We start from the raw sequence: 16462 nt of genomic DNA, 5'->3' as shown, positions 1-16462 counted from the left end.
AATAAATTCACCATAATAGTGCTATAAAAGCTCTTCTTGCTGTTTTGTATGATATAAATTCCCATCATGTCATTAATAGTGATCCTCATAGATAGCTGTAAAACTATTCTTGGAATCAGGTATCTTTGTTATTATTTTCTTCCAGAATCTTCCACAATAAATTTATTTATAAAGTAGGGCAAAATTTGATGAATGTGACTGAAAAACATTCCCTACGATTTGGTTTCTTGAGCAGGTTAGTGTTCAAGTTTAACAATAATTAATACATTTAAAATAAAAAAGTTGAAATTTTAAATAAATTAACCTAACAAAATTAGATTAAAACATTCTAAGTTTCTGCATTTAATTCAATTAAATTCTGCGCTTCTCAGGTTAGAGTTTTTAATTAACAATAATAAAGTTATTTTATTTTATGAATATTTTTACGACATAAAACTGAGTTTGGCAACAAAACGATATATCTCATAGTGAAGTTTGGCCTTCGAGATGTGATGTACAGCAGCCGTAATCTGACGCGAACACTAAAGGAATATACTTACTGCTATATAAACCTGATATAAACTCGAGAGATAACTGGCCCATCAAGAATCATCATGATCAATCATCATGATTTAATGATATGAATCATATTTTTAAAGAAAATGTGGTGCAATCTCTTTACTCATAACTCTAATTTCAAGCGCATTTCGTAAAAATTAACGGTCGCAGCCAACCAAAGAGCGACGTAATAGGTCACATATCCAACGAGTTGCGCTTTATAAAGTTTCCTAAATTTACTGTTTAGTGTCTGGATCTGCAAACCCACAAAATACAATTAAAATATTTCACTCAGTTCGATGAGTGAGTACGATATTTTGGGGTTTGAGACATTTGCTTCTACCGATCCACACATTCCCTTAAAAAACTCGCAAAAGCAATAAAGTTCCTAGCGAGTTATAAAGAAATATTTGACTAGAGTAATCTGCAATTCAGCTGTGGCGGAATCCTAACACAGTTATCGTAAGTTAAAGTGTAATATTCGCAAAAAGTTTATATTACACCGGTACGAGAATAGAATTTTGGATCTCGCTGTGCTTCCGTATAAGATATCGCCTCAAAGGCAGGAAGGAGAAGTATTTTGTTTGAAATATACATTCTCAAGTTTTACCCGAACCTGAATATTGAATCAGGGCTAGGTGGCGGTTTATTACCCTAGTCTCCTCGTATTTCTTAAGATTAACTCTGGCTACTTTATCAACGTTGTTTGGCAAATTTGTCCTGACAATAATCCCTTCGGTCAATTAAACATCCTCAAAGGTCAAGCGAACCTTCCCTAAGCATCCTCGGGCCCTTATCGTCAAACTACACATTAATAAACCCCTAAAACTACTCCGTGGAAGATTTATCACTGCTGTTTGGGGCAGTTTATTTAAATGTCGATAACAAAAGATGAGAGGGGCACCTGCTATGGGCCTTGTAATGGGTCTTCACTATTCACACGAGATCTTGAATAAAACGCTAAATGGGTTTCGTATTCAGATCGTGTTCTCAGCCCCGGTGATAAAGTGTCTATATTTTTATCTCTGCGGGAACTTAGCCTAAGAAAGAAGACTATTTCAAATTAAAATGCATCGGGTTTTTGGTTTTAATAACTTAATTTTATTTTTACTACTTCTGAGGTTTTAAATTTAAAGCTTAACTCGCGTTTTATTCGATTTTTATTGCCGACGGTAATTAACCTATTGCTATGGCCACCCAAAAGTGACATCATTCGTTTCTTCTTTCCGTTTCAATTTTCGGACCTCGATTGCTTTTGAAGTAGACGAAGCCCACTTTCGTCGCGTCATTATGGACCCTTTGAAAGAATTAACCGAGATCGCTTAATTTCCTTAAAAGCCCTCGACAATGCCATTTTCATTCCTAATGGGCCCTAACTTACGGTTATTATAGCTGTAACAAGGAACGTTACGACATCAGAGTAACAAGAACAAAATCTAAAAAACTACTATTAGTGTTTTCAGGCAGGTACCCATACACGGAAATAAATAAATCACACGTAGGGCAGCCAAAGCCCTTTAGCTGCAGTTATAATTTACGAGGGGGTAGGGTGGTTCAAACAATAATTGAAGTGCTCGGAGGGGTAATGAACTCTCTGTCTTCTAAGTGGGCACATTTTTCACTTTCTAAGTGGGTGTCTGGGACATTTGTTTCGATAAGTACAGGACCGAATTGGGCCATTGCAGCAAGTTGGTTGAAATCTGAGCTTCGTAAATAACTTTGATCTAGTTGATAACTTCCAATGAAGCGCCTGAATATTACTTCAGTATTAACTGTAAAGGGACTGCAAAACTTCACCATTTATTATGGCATTTGGTCGTGATGGATGTTAGTTATATGAGCTTCAGAATAGTTTTTCTAGTTCTGAATCTGAAAATTCTGAAAAATTTCTTCTTTAAGGACAGTTCTTATTTCCTGTAGAGATTTCGTTAACTCCATTCTTCACTTTTCTTTAATTTTCCATGAGTTTTTGCTGTTGCTCTTAACGGAAAATCTTCCTCAGTAGACTTACTCAGATTTCCACATTATTCTTCGTATTTGTTTTCGGGTGAAATCATATAAATCTACTCTCAAGCCTTAACTTTCCTTTTACGTAGAATAATACCCGGAAGATGTCTTCATAAGACTGATTTTAACTGGGTTCTTTTCCGTTGCACGAAATCTTCCTTGGAATGGTACTTTAAGACATCAAGGCTCCATTCAAATTTACTTCTTTGCGGCACTCAAATCTTGCATTGAAGGTTTCTCAAAATAGAAACCCTCATCACCAACCTCTTTTTCTTTGCACAAATATTGAAGTACGCCGTTGTAGATTTCCACGAGGGATTTACGCGAACTTCAACCACTTTTGTTCCATTAAAAAATATAATTTTAACACCCGAATCTTCATATTCCAGCAATCTCCATGTACTCCCATACTGTAAAACGAAAACCTTACACCCTAATATATTCAATTTTTCATCTACCTTCAACCCTTTAGGTCCCATTCCTAATAAAAATAAATTTTGTTGCCCAAGTAGTTTAGATGGGAGATTAAAAATATTCAAATTCAAATCATTTAGTGGCCCCACTTTAAGAAGCACCCCGTAGAGATGAGTCATAAACTCTTTCTGATAGTCAGATGGTTAGAAGCCAGGTATAGCCATAAATCAATTCGAGTTTTTGGGGCAAATTTTATTGGATCCTTTAGGATTAAATAATAAAGGGAATTAGCAAATGATAAGATTGTATGGTTTAATGACAATGATAAATGATTTTAGTCTGAAGAAGAGGCGTTAATCAGGTGGGTTTGAACGAGATTCTTGTAGTAATAGGCGGATTGCTTTAGGGTCCTATCGTATGTGGTGAAGTTTACTTCTACCAAGCCGAATTTCGCACTGAAAAGTTACTTAAAAAATCTAAAAAAAAAACAAAAATAAGGAATTTATTTACCTATATAGGCTGTTCCATTCAAAAGAATCCAGAAAGCTCCAATAGGTATAGCCCAGAATTTTAACTCCATCCTCACACATTGCCAGCCTAACTTGTTCTAACATACTCTAAAAATCATCAATAAATCCAAATCTTCAACCTCAATCCTGTCCTACCTGTATAAACTGAATCCTGGCATCATCGCTGGTACCTCCAGTATCAGACATACCATTCTCTGTTATCCACAAGACTGGATTGTTGTATGTCTCCTTCATGTATGCGAGAACTCCTCTTAGAGCTGGAGGATGGATCTTTTGAAATTGGATTCAGTAGATTTGGTGTACATGTTTGGGGAGACTTACTGCAAATCCAATGTTGGTGGTAGGCCAGGAGGTATTTATAAATGAGTCAATTTGCTTGTCATTGGACCATGAGGGGGCTAAATTTTGCTCAGCCATTGCCACTAGGTGAGCACTGTAGTGGTTGAGGAACATTACATCAAAAGAACCTTTAACGATGTTTTTTTCATTAGTAGTGAAAGAAGGCAGTCTAGAGGTGGTAAAGTTCTGCTGGGCGCTATTTTGGGTCACTACATCTTTCATTATTTGCGGATAGTCTCCGAAAACCAGGGGATTAGCAAACCAACCAACCTAAAGTAGACGTCACAGAGATAAAATAGAAATATAAAGGTAAGTCTTACATCAAAGTTATTGGCCCTCTTAGCTGTCTCTATATCCTCAGTGGAGTTTGAGTATGGTATATTCTCATCAAAGTTCAGCACGATTCCCAGTTTTCCTTCAAATTTTAACAATTTGGGAAAAACTTTTCACTATTAATATTTTATACGTACCTCCTTGAGAATACTTGTACTTGTCTTGATACAACCTATAAGTATATGCATGAGCTAGCAGCACATGGTGCCCACAAAGGTATTCATAAGTACCGAGGGGAAGGTCTGTCAAATGCAGAGAGTGCACCCTTTCGGGAACGTCCTGGCAGAAAGACCGGGGCTCATTAATCGTGGCCCAAAGCTTCACCCTATCACCGAAAAGCTGGAACAGGAGCTCTGCGTAATCCACAAAATCATTCACAATCTTGCGATTGCTCCAATCTCCCAGATAGGTGAGAACGTAAGGAGTGTCCCAATGGAATATTGTCACCATGGGTTCAATTCCAGCCTCCTCCAACCCATCCAGGAGGTTATTGTAGTAATCTATTCCTGCTTGGTTCACCTCCGTTCTGTGACCCTTAGGTAAAATCCTGGGCCACGATATTGAGAATCTGTAATAGTCCACTCCGATTTCCTTCAAAGCTTCAATATCGTCCAAGTAACGATGATAGGAGTCTGAGGCAACATTTCCATTGTCTCTGATATATGTGTTGAGGTACCAATCCCACCATGACTTGCCCTTGCCGTCCTCATTCCAACCGCCCTCGATTTGATAGGCTGATGAGGCTGTTCCGAATTTGAAATTCTCAGGGAATGTGGTTAGATCGCAGTCTTTTGGAGCACACGATCTTGGCCTACAAGCTGAGTTGAAATAGAAGCGTACAGTGTTGAGCAGAGGCTTACCTTATGCTCTCAATGGTTTCATTAAAAAATGCTGTGAAAAATAAAAAGGTTACTAATCTTTGGCCTGACATGATCGTGAGGAAGAACTAAATAATCGTTTCAGCTGTTGTTTTGATTTGAACTTTTCTCGTACTAAATTGCGGGAGAATTAAAGTTTATCGCCATAATTAAGTGTCTAATATCTGTTTGCTCAAGTCCTTGAACGGCAGGCAATCCTGGGTACACCAACTACAAAGATTAATGTAAAAAAAAAATTAGAAAAATCTAAATTTATTGGATATAATTCCCTTTATTACTCATTTTTCACTTGTCTCGTAAAGTAAACTGCAACGAGTACTTTACGTTATCAAATATAGAAATTCCAAGGACAATAATAAATTTCCAATGTCAAGGCTGACTTAATTGTGATGTTTTAGGTGTTTAATATCGACAATGATGGTAATTCGTGATAATTGATATAATATAATGTTTTATCTGGTCTAAAGTAGTGCAAAGTCATGGTTATTTGCCTGGGAATATCGCCATGATTAGTTCCTTTCCATAACCCAGCCTAGCTAAAATTTTCAAAGTTTATTCGCAACTTGAAAAATGCTCAAAGTCTGTAGAACTTTTGCACCTTAATAGTTACATTCATTATCGAGATATTTCACAAAAAATTTAAACTTATTGACGATATTCATGGCTCATGTTGTTTCCGGCTTCATTTTTGATCTGTCTTTCCGAATTTTTAAGATCGTTTATTCAGCAAATTCTTGATAAAACTTTTTCTGAACAAAACTGATCTTACTTCTACCTTAACTTATTCGGTGCTTTATAAAAGTCATGGTCCAATATTTCTCATAAGGCAGACGGATTGGTTGCCTCACTTGGTATAGAGTTTCTATTGGCGTTTTGAGAAGGTTCTGCATTAGCATTTGCTTTAGATGAATATAGTTGGTTCGAGCAACATTACGTTATAAATAAGAAAAATAGTTCAAAAAGACGAAGAAATTGAAGATTCAAAATATTGATATTTATTCTTATTTGAAAGTTTCTTGTCGGAATAGAAAATTCTTATCTAGAAAATTGGTTAAACACGGTTTTTGACAATTTTATTAAGATTTCAATCTTATAATTCTGAACCCAAAGAATCTATTGTGTTTGAAACAATAGCGACATTAGTAAAGCAAATTTTAGCGAGATCGTTATGCATTTCAAAATTAAATAAAACAAATGTTTTTCTTAGAATAATGCCATCTACTAAACCGATGAATTACTTAAGAGGGATTTATAAATAAAAAACCTCAAAGGAACAGGTTTATTGTCGAAAAATAATTAAAGGTGTTCGCAAGAATTTTTGCGATTTTGGTAACTTTTGGATATCTTAAAGGCATGAAAAATTTCAGAACCGAGAGGAATCCTTAAAGGAAACTTTCTGAAGACTGGAGAATTACTATTGGTTAAGTCACACTAAGGAGTCTAAGTGTTTTCAAGAGTTTTACGGAATTTTTCGGAATATTTCGTAGTACCCGTCGTATATGTTTAAGTCTCATAAACTATTAAAAGTTGCCGCTAATAAAAGTTTTAAGCAAAGTTTGAAAGTCTAAAGAAAACTTCTTGAGAACTTGTGGCCTCATGAAGTAATTTCAGCAATTTCTCAGGAATTTTGGGCTATTTTTAAATAATTTACTTAATCTACAGACAACAATAAAACTAAACTTTGCATGCAATTTCATATATCTTCTTTCTTCACCATAAACAAATTTTTAAACAGTAGAATTAATCAAATGACTTTTAATGAGCTTACTATAGTATTCCGCAGAAAGTTTAGGGGTTCTCTCTAGGGTATCATAGTCTACTTGCACCAAGCCGAACTTTGCGCTAAAATTTCAAGATTTCGTATTTCAATCTGAGAGAATCAAATTCAAATTATACCTATAAAGGCTCAACCACTCAAATGAGTCCAAGAAGCTCCAATAGGTGTATCCAACTACATTAATACTGTCCTCACACATGGCCAGACGAAGTTGATACAGAACATCCTAAATTAAAAAAAATCTTAAAACAAGAACTAGCATTTTTGACCTTATTACACCTTAAGAAAAGAAATTCTGTCAGTGTCATTCAAGTTTCCTCCAGCATTGGAATACCCATTCTCAGTTATGAGAATCTTACGAATCCCATAAGAGTTCTTAATATAGCTTAAGACAGTTCTTATTGAAGGGGGATTGACCTAGGTAAAACGTTTTATCTATTTATTAATGACACACGTTGATAAATAAGAAAACTTACACTCATATTTGAATTAGTTAGAAGCCAAGAAGAGCTAACAGATTGAGTAATCTGTTTATCATTTTCCCATGAAGGGCTAATGCTGAAATTCGAGAGAGTGACCAGCTGGGAAGTATAGTGATTGACAAGGAAGATATCATAAGAGCCCTTGATGAGCTTCTTTTCAGACTTGGTGAACGAAGGAAGTCTAGAAGTTGAGAAGTTTTGCAAAGCACTATTTCTTCCTACTATATCTTTCATTAGTTGAGGATAATCGCCCTTGATTAAGGGACTTGCAAACCAATCAAACTAAAATTGATTTTGATTAGTTTTTAAATAAAGTCAACTTCACTACTAACATCAAAAGTGTAGGCCCTTTTGGAGGCCTTCAGATCCTCGGATGAGTTAGTCAGAGGCACATTTGCAATTATATCTAAGATTATTCCAATCCTCCCTATAGAATTTTTTGAAGATATTAATGTTCAATAAATTTTGTTTTATTACCATTTTGACTACGTCTATACTTCTTTTGGTACAATCTGTAAGCAGAGGCATGTGCTAGAAGAGCATAATGGCCGCAGAGGTATTCATAAGTGCCTGTAAGAATTTCTGGGAATAAGATCTTCCGAACAACATCTGGAACGGTCTGGCAGAAGGATCTAGGCTCATTGATGGTGGCCCATAGTTTTACCTGTTAGTTTATATTGATATGTCGAAGAAATAGTATTATTTTAAGCGAAAATACCCGGTTGCCAAACAGCCTGAAAAGCAAATCTGCATAATCCGCAAAATACTGCACAATATGAGGATTAGTCCAGCCTCCCAGATAAATCAAAGTATTTGGAATATCCCAATGAAACATCGTTACTACAGGTTCAATCCCTGCTGCCTTTAATGCATCTAACAATTTATTGTAATAGTCCACACCTGCCTGGTTAACTTCGTTGATTAATCCTAAAAACTGCCATTAAAACGGTCAAATGAAATCATAATTGTATTCCAAACCAGTCGGCAAAATTCTGGGCCAAGATATAGAGAACTTGTAATAATCTGGACCAATGGACTGCAGTGCTGCCACATCGTCCAGGTATCGATGGTAGGAGTCATCAGCAACGTTACCACCATTTGAGGCAACAATGTTGCTATTATACAACCAGTCCCACCAAGACCTACCCTTACCGTCCGCGTTCCAGGCGCCCTCAATTTGGTATGCTGAAGATCCGACTCCAAATTTGAAGTTGGGAGGAAATGAGGAAGTGTCGCATGGTTTTACATGAGTTGTCTTAGATCTAGAACAGTGATAATAATTCTGGAAATGCATTCATTTGATTGATTAAATACTAACTGTATAATATAGAAACTGAGTAATATAAATAAAGCTCTGAGAACCGACATCGCTGCAAGGAAACCAACTCATTACTAACCAAAAAACTTTAAAAATATGTGGTATTAAAAGCAAATTCTGTATAAAGGTGATATATATATGTGTATTAAGTAAACAAAACCATTTATTTTTATTATTATCTACGAAATCATCATTATGTTGTTAAACAAAGCGGTCATACGATGATTGGCACATATACACTTATGTGTTGAACTTAGAAATATGAAACCTTCCAAAAAACTAAACGAAAATTTCATACAAATGGTGTTTTTTATCAATAACTCCGTGTTGCATAAAGAGTCAATAGAATACATGTGTTAAGCAGAAAATCTTGCGATAACTTGTTGCCAAACTGAACGAACTTAAAAGAAAAGTGCGTAAAATGTGGAGGAAATCTTATGTTTTCCTGTAAATTCTTGGAAATTTCCTTAAGAAATTTAGTTCCTAAGGAATGCTCTTGATGATCCTTAAGTGATTTACCGGTATAAAATTCTGAGGCGAATTTACAGCATATTGTCTTTACATATCTTATCTCTCACCGTTTCAGAATTCCGGAGTCCGAAATGATTATAAAAAAGCTTAGGAAAAATTGTTAAGAAGCTCCACAAAAACTTTTTTAATTCAGAAATTCAACTCCTTGAATATTTTATATCTATCTCTCACAGTTTCAAAGATCCAGAACCTCATATACCGTCCTAAGTTAAGAGAAGACTAGACCGAAATTGTCTGGAACTTTGAGCGACTTCGAATGACCTTAGAAAATTTGTTTAACGGATGCGTTTGCTGTATGTCGAGCTAACCTTACGGAATTTCTGGAACATGCAAGTTTCTGCAGTGACCTTACCAAAACTATCAAGATTTTTATGAAGCTTAACCCTAGAGAAATAACCAAATTTCGATGGAGCCCCGATTGACTTTAAAAGAGTTTCGGGGACTTGAATGTTTGATCTTAGGGAATAGAGCCTGGCGATGTAAGCCCAGTCCATTTCTTCTCGCAATTTCAAAGATGCAACTACTGACTCCGATCGTTGTCTATTGAATGAAAATTGAATAAACCTGTAGGACTTTTTGGAAAGAAATATTTATAGATCATAATAGTGTGTTCGACGGGGCCCGAAATCGGTCAATGTTCCGGAATGAAAAGTATTATAATAAAAGATGAGTTCGCGTCCAGTTCAGTGATTTTCTGTGGCCTGACCGGACAACTTCCGCTCTCCATTATATGGATCGTTGTTTCTGAAGCCAAAATATTCATCTTTTCGACTTAATCTTCACCAACTCGAGGCACGCACGCGAAACAATAAATAAACGACAAACTCACAACATTGCGATCATAAATCTCTCACCTAAGCAACTCCCCCTCCGAGCAACTCCCAAAACAACCGAAATTAAGTAACTTGACTACCAATAAATTCTAAATTTTTTATTTTTAGTTTCGAGACGAAATGATGCTTCTGAAATGGATCGGAATATGCTTTTGGTATGCGAGAGAGCAGGTGCGAGCCCAAGGCAAAAAGGCCGATCATCAGATGAAATATGCGGTCGGAGTTGAATAATCTTCGAGGCGGTTTCAAGACGATTGATTTTTCGGATTTAATTGGTTTATCGAATCATTGTGGCTTTAGTAGATGGGGAATAATGAATGAACTACTTGGTTTTTAATTGTTTGTGGCACAGGAAGTTCCTATAGCTATAAGTAGTGATTTAGAGGACTTGCTTCTTCTTTAATTGAACTGGCAGTAAAGTGACATTTCAGGTCTTAGGAAAGATGCTGAACACACAGACTGTGGCACCGATGCTTCTTTGCTCTTTTTAAAGACCTAGTGTGTAGGGTATGAGTAGGGCAACACAATGAACGCATCAAAATCTAGTGCAGAGAGGGACAAGGGGAGGGCGAGAAGAAAAGTGGGAACAGAAGGCAAAAAAAGGAAAGTTTCTTGAATATTGAAATCCTGAGATGCACTAATGATTTAACATGTATCGAGTGCCGCAAAACTTTGAAAAATCATCTCATGGGCATAGCCCTAGCAGGCGCGTACTGGACGCAATATCGTTTTAAGAACCGGGACGGGACGAGTCGAGGGGGGGGGGAGGGGGGTATGACGAATGGAACAAATAGTTTCTCATCGTTGCTTCCCTGAATACAAAATAATTCTCAAATACCCTCAAAAATCCTTGTTTTTCCTGGCACGCAACTAAAGCTAGCAGGTCTTCTTTTACTACTCCAAACCTTCTTGTAGCACGCCACAGACCATTAGTTTTCTGAGATCTGAATCCCATGTTCAATTCCAATGTTTTATATATATTGTCTCATTTTTCGACATTAAAATTATAAAATTCTTCATTTTCCCCAAAATGCAATAACCATGCCTCACAATGAGATTTATCGAGTGAAAATCTGTGATAGTCTCTATATGGGTTTTCCAAATCGCATTATAGAGTAATTACAAGAACCATAATTAATAGAGCAAATATTCGATTCATGTTCAATGTATTATTATTATCTAAAATAATTACCGTACAGCAAAATGGGTGGCATCCATCCAAAAGGGCCGCACATAATGATCCCCTCAAATACAGGATTAATGATTTTATATCAGACATGTTCCGGTTTCGGTTGTGGCTCCTGTAAACGGGACTCATAAAAATAATTGATGGCCACTTTCAAACATCTTTAGGAGTTATTAATCACTTGAAAGGAGATTTTTCTCTTTTGTTGCGGTGTCTTTATGGGGCCTTGGGCGAGAGTACAAGATCATTTGAAAAATATATTCTCATTAGTACGGAGCAAACGTCAATCTCGAAAGATCCCAATTTCATTTTCCGGATCTCGCCGAATGTAATTAAACAAGGTTTCTCTTCTCTGGATATATTGGGATTTTCCCTGAGGAATGCCACGGAATATCGACAGAAACGCGTCAATAGTAGAGAGCAGAGAGAAGAGGTATTTTTTTGAAAGCAATTAAACTTTACTTGGTGGAAATATTGCTGGCAAATCAAATACACTATACAGGGAGGAGCTGCACTATACTCGTTTCTGGAGCTCATCCACGAGAAAGGGAATTATAAAAGACACGATGTCACCCAAATTGGAGCAATTAATTTCCTTTTTTTACGGTTATTTTGGACTTTTACATTTTTGAATTTAGCTTTTTTTCTGATTTTGATGATACATCAGGTTCAGTCTTGGAACCTGAACTAACCTAAACTTCGAAACACAGTTTTGTGTATCTTAAATTCTGCATTGAGCTTATAATCTTCCTTCTTTTAATTTTGACCCTTAAACTGGTGCTTTTCTTCCGTCGTAGTTCATTAATATCAGCAACTACAGATTTACCAGTTATAGCGCTCCAAAAATAATAATCTGACGGGGAAAGATCTGGTAAGAGTGCTGGCCAATGAATGTCTCCACTGTTTGAAATGGCTCTACTGGGAAATATTACAGACAAATAATCAGTCAAAGGAACTTTTCAAGTTTTGAAACGACATATTCTTGAACTGCACCGGTATATTTTTGAACTACAAATTATGCAACGTTGGCTTCGTATGATTTACGGTTACCGAAATCCCAATGGTTGAGCTCCAGAAACGAATCGCCTGTATAGCTCACTAGAAAGCGAATGAATGCAATTCACAACTTAAATAAATACTAACTTCATAAAACTTCCACGATTGCATTAGAATCGGAAACACAATCTTAATGGGTACTTTTTAAACTTTCCTCCTAATGAGTTCATTAACTTTCAAAGGCTGCTTTCGATGTCAAATAAAAGTCTTATTTAACTGCAGCTAACTTTTCAGCTTTTGTTACTTAACTCCTCGGCAAATTTATACCGGAATTATACGAGTTTAAGGGTGCATTAACCCCCATTCCAGTCGCTGCTCCCCTGTCAGCGCTATGTCCACACACTGACCGTTAAATATGACATATGTATATGCAGATCTATTGTCGGACTTCGGTTTATGAGGCAGGAGACCGATATTTATAGCAGGGAGAAATTTCCAGGAATGACGTTTTGGTTTGTTTGATTGAAAGGCCGGCAAATAGTCCCTGATGTTGTCACTGTGCAAATCGCGGGATGCCAGATTTGTCAGCTACAAATGGTCTTTGAAATAACTGCGATAGATCAGCCTCAATTGAGAAATTTACCATGCCCTGGGGGCTAATAGATCAGAACATTGGAAACTTGATTTTTTCCTGGGCGTTACCCGTCTCCTTGAAGTACCTTCCAAGGCATTTACCATCAAGACTATCCAATAATCCCACAAGTGGTTGGTGTCTGATTATTGTAGCTAATTATACCTGTGTTTTTAAATTAAATTTTCTGGTTGGTGATTACTCCATGTGGTATTTGTTAGCGTGATCCAGCAATCTCTACTGGTGTGTGAGGCCTTACTCCCAAAAAATAAACGAAAGAATGGATAATCCGCCTCAAATCTATGGAACGCATTCACCGTATTTTATTTATTATTTTTACTTATAGTTTATCACATTCACGTAATTTATGTACATTTCGTATGCAATTATTTCCTTGACCGACCAGCCGAAGACATATTTATCACCTATACATGTCACTTTACACAGCGAATGATGGCTGCGCTCTCAGCTACAGGGGGCTTAAAATTTATGTTTTGAAATGTCAGCCCGATAATCTCCTTAAATCATGCTTAATTAGCCGTGAAATATTCATCAGCAATGATGCCTTTAACAGCTCGTTATCGGACAGAGGAGAAAAGAAGCTTAAATATACCGTCAATGTAAGTAAATCTTCTTGGAGGTGCGGCTGGGCTGAGAGTACAAAGGATAAGACTTAATGGAAATATCCTTGTAACTGTTGTAAAACATACAGAAAACTGATAATAATAAATGAGCTGAAGCCCTCTGAATAGACAATTAAATGCCATACTAAATCAAAACAGCTTGAGGCCTCTTTATTTCATCAAAATTGCTGGAAGCGTTTGAATTAAAAATCTGTAACAGTAATAATTGGGGTTGATAGTCTTGTTCCCTGATACCCTATTTAGAGCAAGCTGGTGGGAGAAATTAAAACCAGTGCTCTTTGCAAATTAGGGCAGGCACAAAGTGCCCTTTGAAATATTCCAGCTTTGTTTCCATTACCCTGATTAAAGTGAATGATCAATTATTATAGTCTATAACGTTTTGGTAATTTTATTCAAGAATAAGAAGGGCCAAAGGTGTTGTTTGGAGCTTTGAGCACTGCTCTGGAAATAATATTGCTTCCGTGGTTGTAAACTGACGCTAAAACTGATTTTAAATAGAACTTTCTCTATTATTCCCTTTATCAAAACTTTGATGATGTTTTGTTGTTGTGGGCGAAAGCGTGCTTCCTTCTTCTAATTGCTGATTATTTTTCGTAAATAGCAATCATGCACCACGACTGAAGAATCGGTAGTTGAATCACAGATTTTTCCATTCCCCTTACATCCCGGGTACATCTCCAATTTTTTTCTCTACCGACTTGCCATTTTCAAAGTTAATACCAATTTTTATGGGCTCTAGCATCCTCGTAAAATGAGTGGCGGAGGTCGTTCGTTAGAACACTGATGAATTTTTAAAAAGTAACCAAAAATAACTCATTTTTAAAAGAGTTTCCTGTTTCCAATGCCCTTTCAGTACGTCCCTGATCCCTGCAATATCGACTTGAAATTCGCAGATTTATTGGAAAATTTTACGAACTTTAAAATTTTCAGTTTTGTTTACAAACTCCAAAGATGCCATAAATAATAAAGTATACATATTATGTGCCTTCAATTCCACCAGGACGCTGTTTCGGAACGGTTCAAGAACTCTTCTGGGCAACCGCATTGCTCATTTAGAGTTTGAATCTGCTCAGAAGGATTTCCGAACAGCTCTGCGACGATTTCTAACCGGTTGGGACAAACTTGTATTTCACATTTTTTACATGTTTCCCCTATGAAATTTAGTTAAGAATTTTAGATTGGCAACCAGAGCCTTTGCATTTTTTACGTTCATTGCTTCTTCCGTTTAAGTTCAAATTTGATTTCAGTCTCAGTGACAACCTCACGTTTTTCCCTTTTGTTAAGTATTAATGACGATTAAAAAAAAATCCTGTACTCAATACACAGTATGATTCAAGGTTTTAACTGAAACATCGAGGGCTTTCAAAAATATATTTAAAAGATCAGGTCCGTATTTAAAAAAATAACACTGATGATCATTTCGAAGGTTAGAAACGTCACATTAAAAATCTGACGAACCATCCTCTAGAGAAGAAAAAGCCTTATTTATGTTTACCATGGAGTCATAATAACGAGCTTCACAATCTTGGTGTATAATATATTATTATTAATGACAAAAAAATGGTGAAGGAGCTTTAATCGCTCAACTGCTCTACAAATATCGCCTTCGTGGTTATAAACCGAAGCTCGAGCTGAATTTAATTGGTTACTAAACGTCGGAAAATATTATTTACGGCATTATTAGAGCCTCTTCAGAATATCAGTGCTCATCATTAAAATAATTTTTATTCATGAGCAGAATTAATATAGTTCTTCATTTCGTTAATCATCATTAAACTTAAAAAAAAGCCACAGGTGGTCCGAAAAAACAAGAACATTTTCTACTTTCAGTCTCATACAGAAACTCATAGAAGATTAGGGAACACTTGCCTATGAAAACCACCCCACAAAAGCTGTAACTCAATACCAATCAAAGAAACAAAAACACACCCATGTGGGCGCTTTCAATCTCCCCATACTTAGGGCATTCGGCTAGATGACTGAGTTGGTTCCATTATTATTATTTTGTAAACGAATAGGCAGCTCTATTGTTTAAGATTCTGAAGACGCGACGATAAATCAGCCTAAAAGGCCGTGTGTGTAAATTACATGAGCTGCGGGGTGTCGTGTGGAATCACCTTAAGATTACGCAACATGATTTAAGTTTGTGGTCTAAAAGAAGAGATTGATCTTTTCCTGGGTTTCAGTACTAAGTAGTGAAGAAGTGAAAAGTAGTGTGGTTCCGCTTCGAGGTGGTCAGGTAATGAACCTAACGACGTTAATCCCTTTAAGTAAATGAGGCGTATCTCTTATGATAAGCAAACGGATTAGGCGTAATAGGATCGATTTATTAGTACGAATTTTCTGATACCATTGATGGTCGAATGAATGGTTCATTCAGACATAGCTTGTCTATTTAATGAACATAAAGATTTTAAGATTTTAATCTTTGAATTTAATGTTCTCGCCGAGTTTCACAGCCTCAAATAACTCCCGAAATAACCCCTGCAAGATACGCGTCACTAAAATTTGATTCACCCCCTTTGCGACAAAAATATCAACTCACTCTAATCCCCACAAACGTAGAAATTTTCCGGAGGCGCATATACATATATATTTATATTTTTTGCGGGGAAGTGAATTTTTATGTGCGTCTTATACACCGACAAATTCTTATTTATCCCCCATTTGAACCTTTTCCCGAAACTCCGGGATATCTTTTTAATTTGTTCAGGGTGTTATACAGGGTGTCCCGAAATTAAGCCACCATACTTAAACAGCGTAAATTACGTCCAAAAATAACACCAAAACTTTATATAAACATATATCGAAAAACGCTTTTTTAACGATCTATGGCTCTTTAAAGACATAACTCTGATGATGGTTATTTTGACATATTTCCAAAACGGTGCAAGATAACTTTATGAAATTTGGTAAGATTTTATACTTTTTAAACCTTAATTGACTGATGCGGTTGAATGGAAAATATTTCGTCAGAGGCGTGCCGCACGGGGGGCGTCGGAGTTAAAAAATGCTACATTTTTTTT

The 16462-nt window shown here is 36.4% G+C and overlaps 2 protein-coding genes across 2 annotated transcripts in view; both read right to left on the bottom strand.

Moving 5' to 3' along the window:
- Positions 1-3189: 3189 nt before the first annotated feature.
- On the bottom strand, positions 3190-5210 carry LOC136420125 (myrosinase 1-like). The gene is made up of 7 exons (XM_066406920.1): positions 5021-5210; positions 4298-4971; positions 4148-4242; positions 3810-4097; positions 3624-3758; positions 3469-3575; positions 3190-3413 (listed from the first exon to the last, which is right to left on the bottom strand). Exons 1-7 carry the CDS (start codon positions 5089-5091, stop codon positions 3293-3295), a joined length of 1491 nt encoding a protein of 496 aa, XP_066263017.1. The 5' UTR covers positions 5092-5210; the 3' UTR covers positions 3190-3292.
- Positions 5211-6725: 1515 nt separating this feature from the next.
- LOC136420127 (myrosinase 1-like) overlaps positions 6726-16462 on the bottom strand; it is an 86908-nt gene continuing 77171 nt past the window's right edge. Inside the window, exons 2-10 of the mRNA XM_066406921.1 lie at positions 8616-8703; positions 8276-8559; positions 8016-8224; positions 7775-7961; positions 7630-7724; positions 7292-7579; positions 7095-7232; positions 6935-7041; positions 6726-6880 (exon numbers count right to left, since the gene is read on the bottom strand). Of these exons, the coding sequence (XP_066263018.1) occupies positions 6766-6880; positions 6935-7041; positions 7095-7232; positions 7292-7579; positions 7630-7724; positions 7775-7961; positions 8016-8224; positions 8276-8559; positions 8616-8665 (1473 nt within the window). The 5' untranslated portion in view covers positions 8666-8703 and the 3' untranslated portion in view covers positions 6726-6765. The remainder of the gene's footprint in view (positions 6881-6934; positions 7042-7094; positions 7233-7291; positions 7580-7629; positions 7725-7774; positions 7962-8015; positions 8225-8275; positions 8560-8615; positions 8704-16462) is intronic.

Source organism: Euwallacea similis, chromosome 3 (genome assembly GCF_039881205.1).
Source record: "Euwallacea similis isolate ESF13 chromosome 3, ESF131.1, whole genome shotgun sequence".
Taxonomy (NCBI): Eukaryota; Metazoa; Arthropoda; class Insecta; order Coleoptera; family Curculionidae; genus Euwallacea; species Euwallacea similis.
Note: the sequence above shows the minus strand (reverse complement) of the source record. Positions and strands in the feature narration are given on the sequence as shown.

Bases quoted from the DNA above. Each gene is read 5' to 3' on its own strand.
- LOC136420125 (XM_066406920.1), bottom strand. From the start codon at position 5,091: ATGTCAGGCCAAAGATTAGTAACCTTTTTATTTTTCACAGCATTTTTT. The intron at 4,243-4,297 runs GTACGTATAAAA...TAAAATTTGAAG, and splicing joins GTACAAGTATTCTCAAGGAG to GAAAACTGGGAATCGTGCTG. The intron at 4,098-4,147 runs GTAAGACTTACC...CGTCTACTTTAG, and splicing joins AGAGGGCCAATAACTTTGAT to GTTGGTTGGTTTGCTAATCC.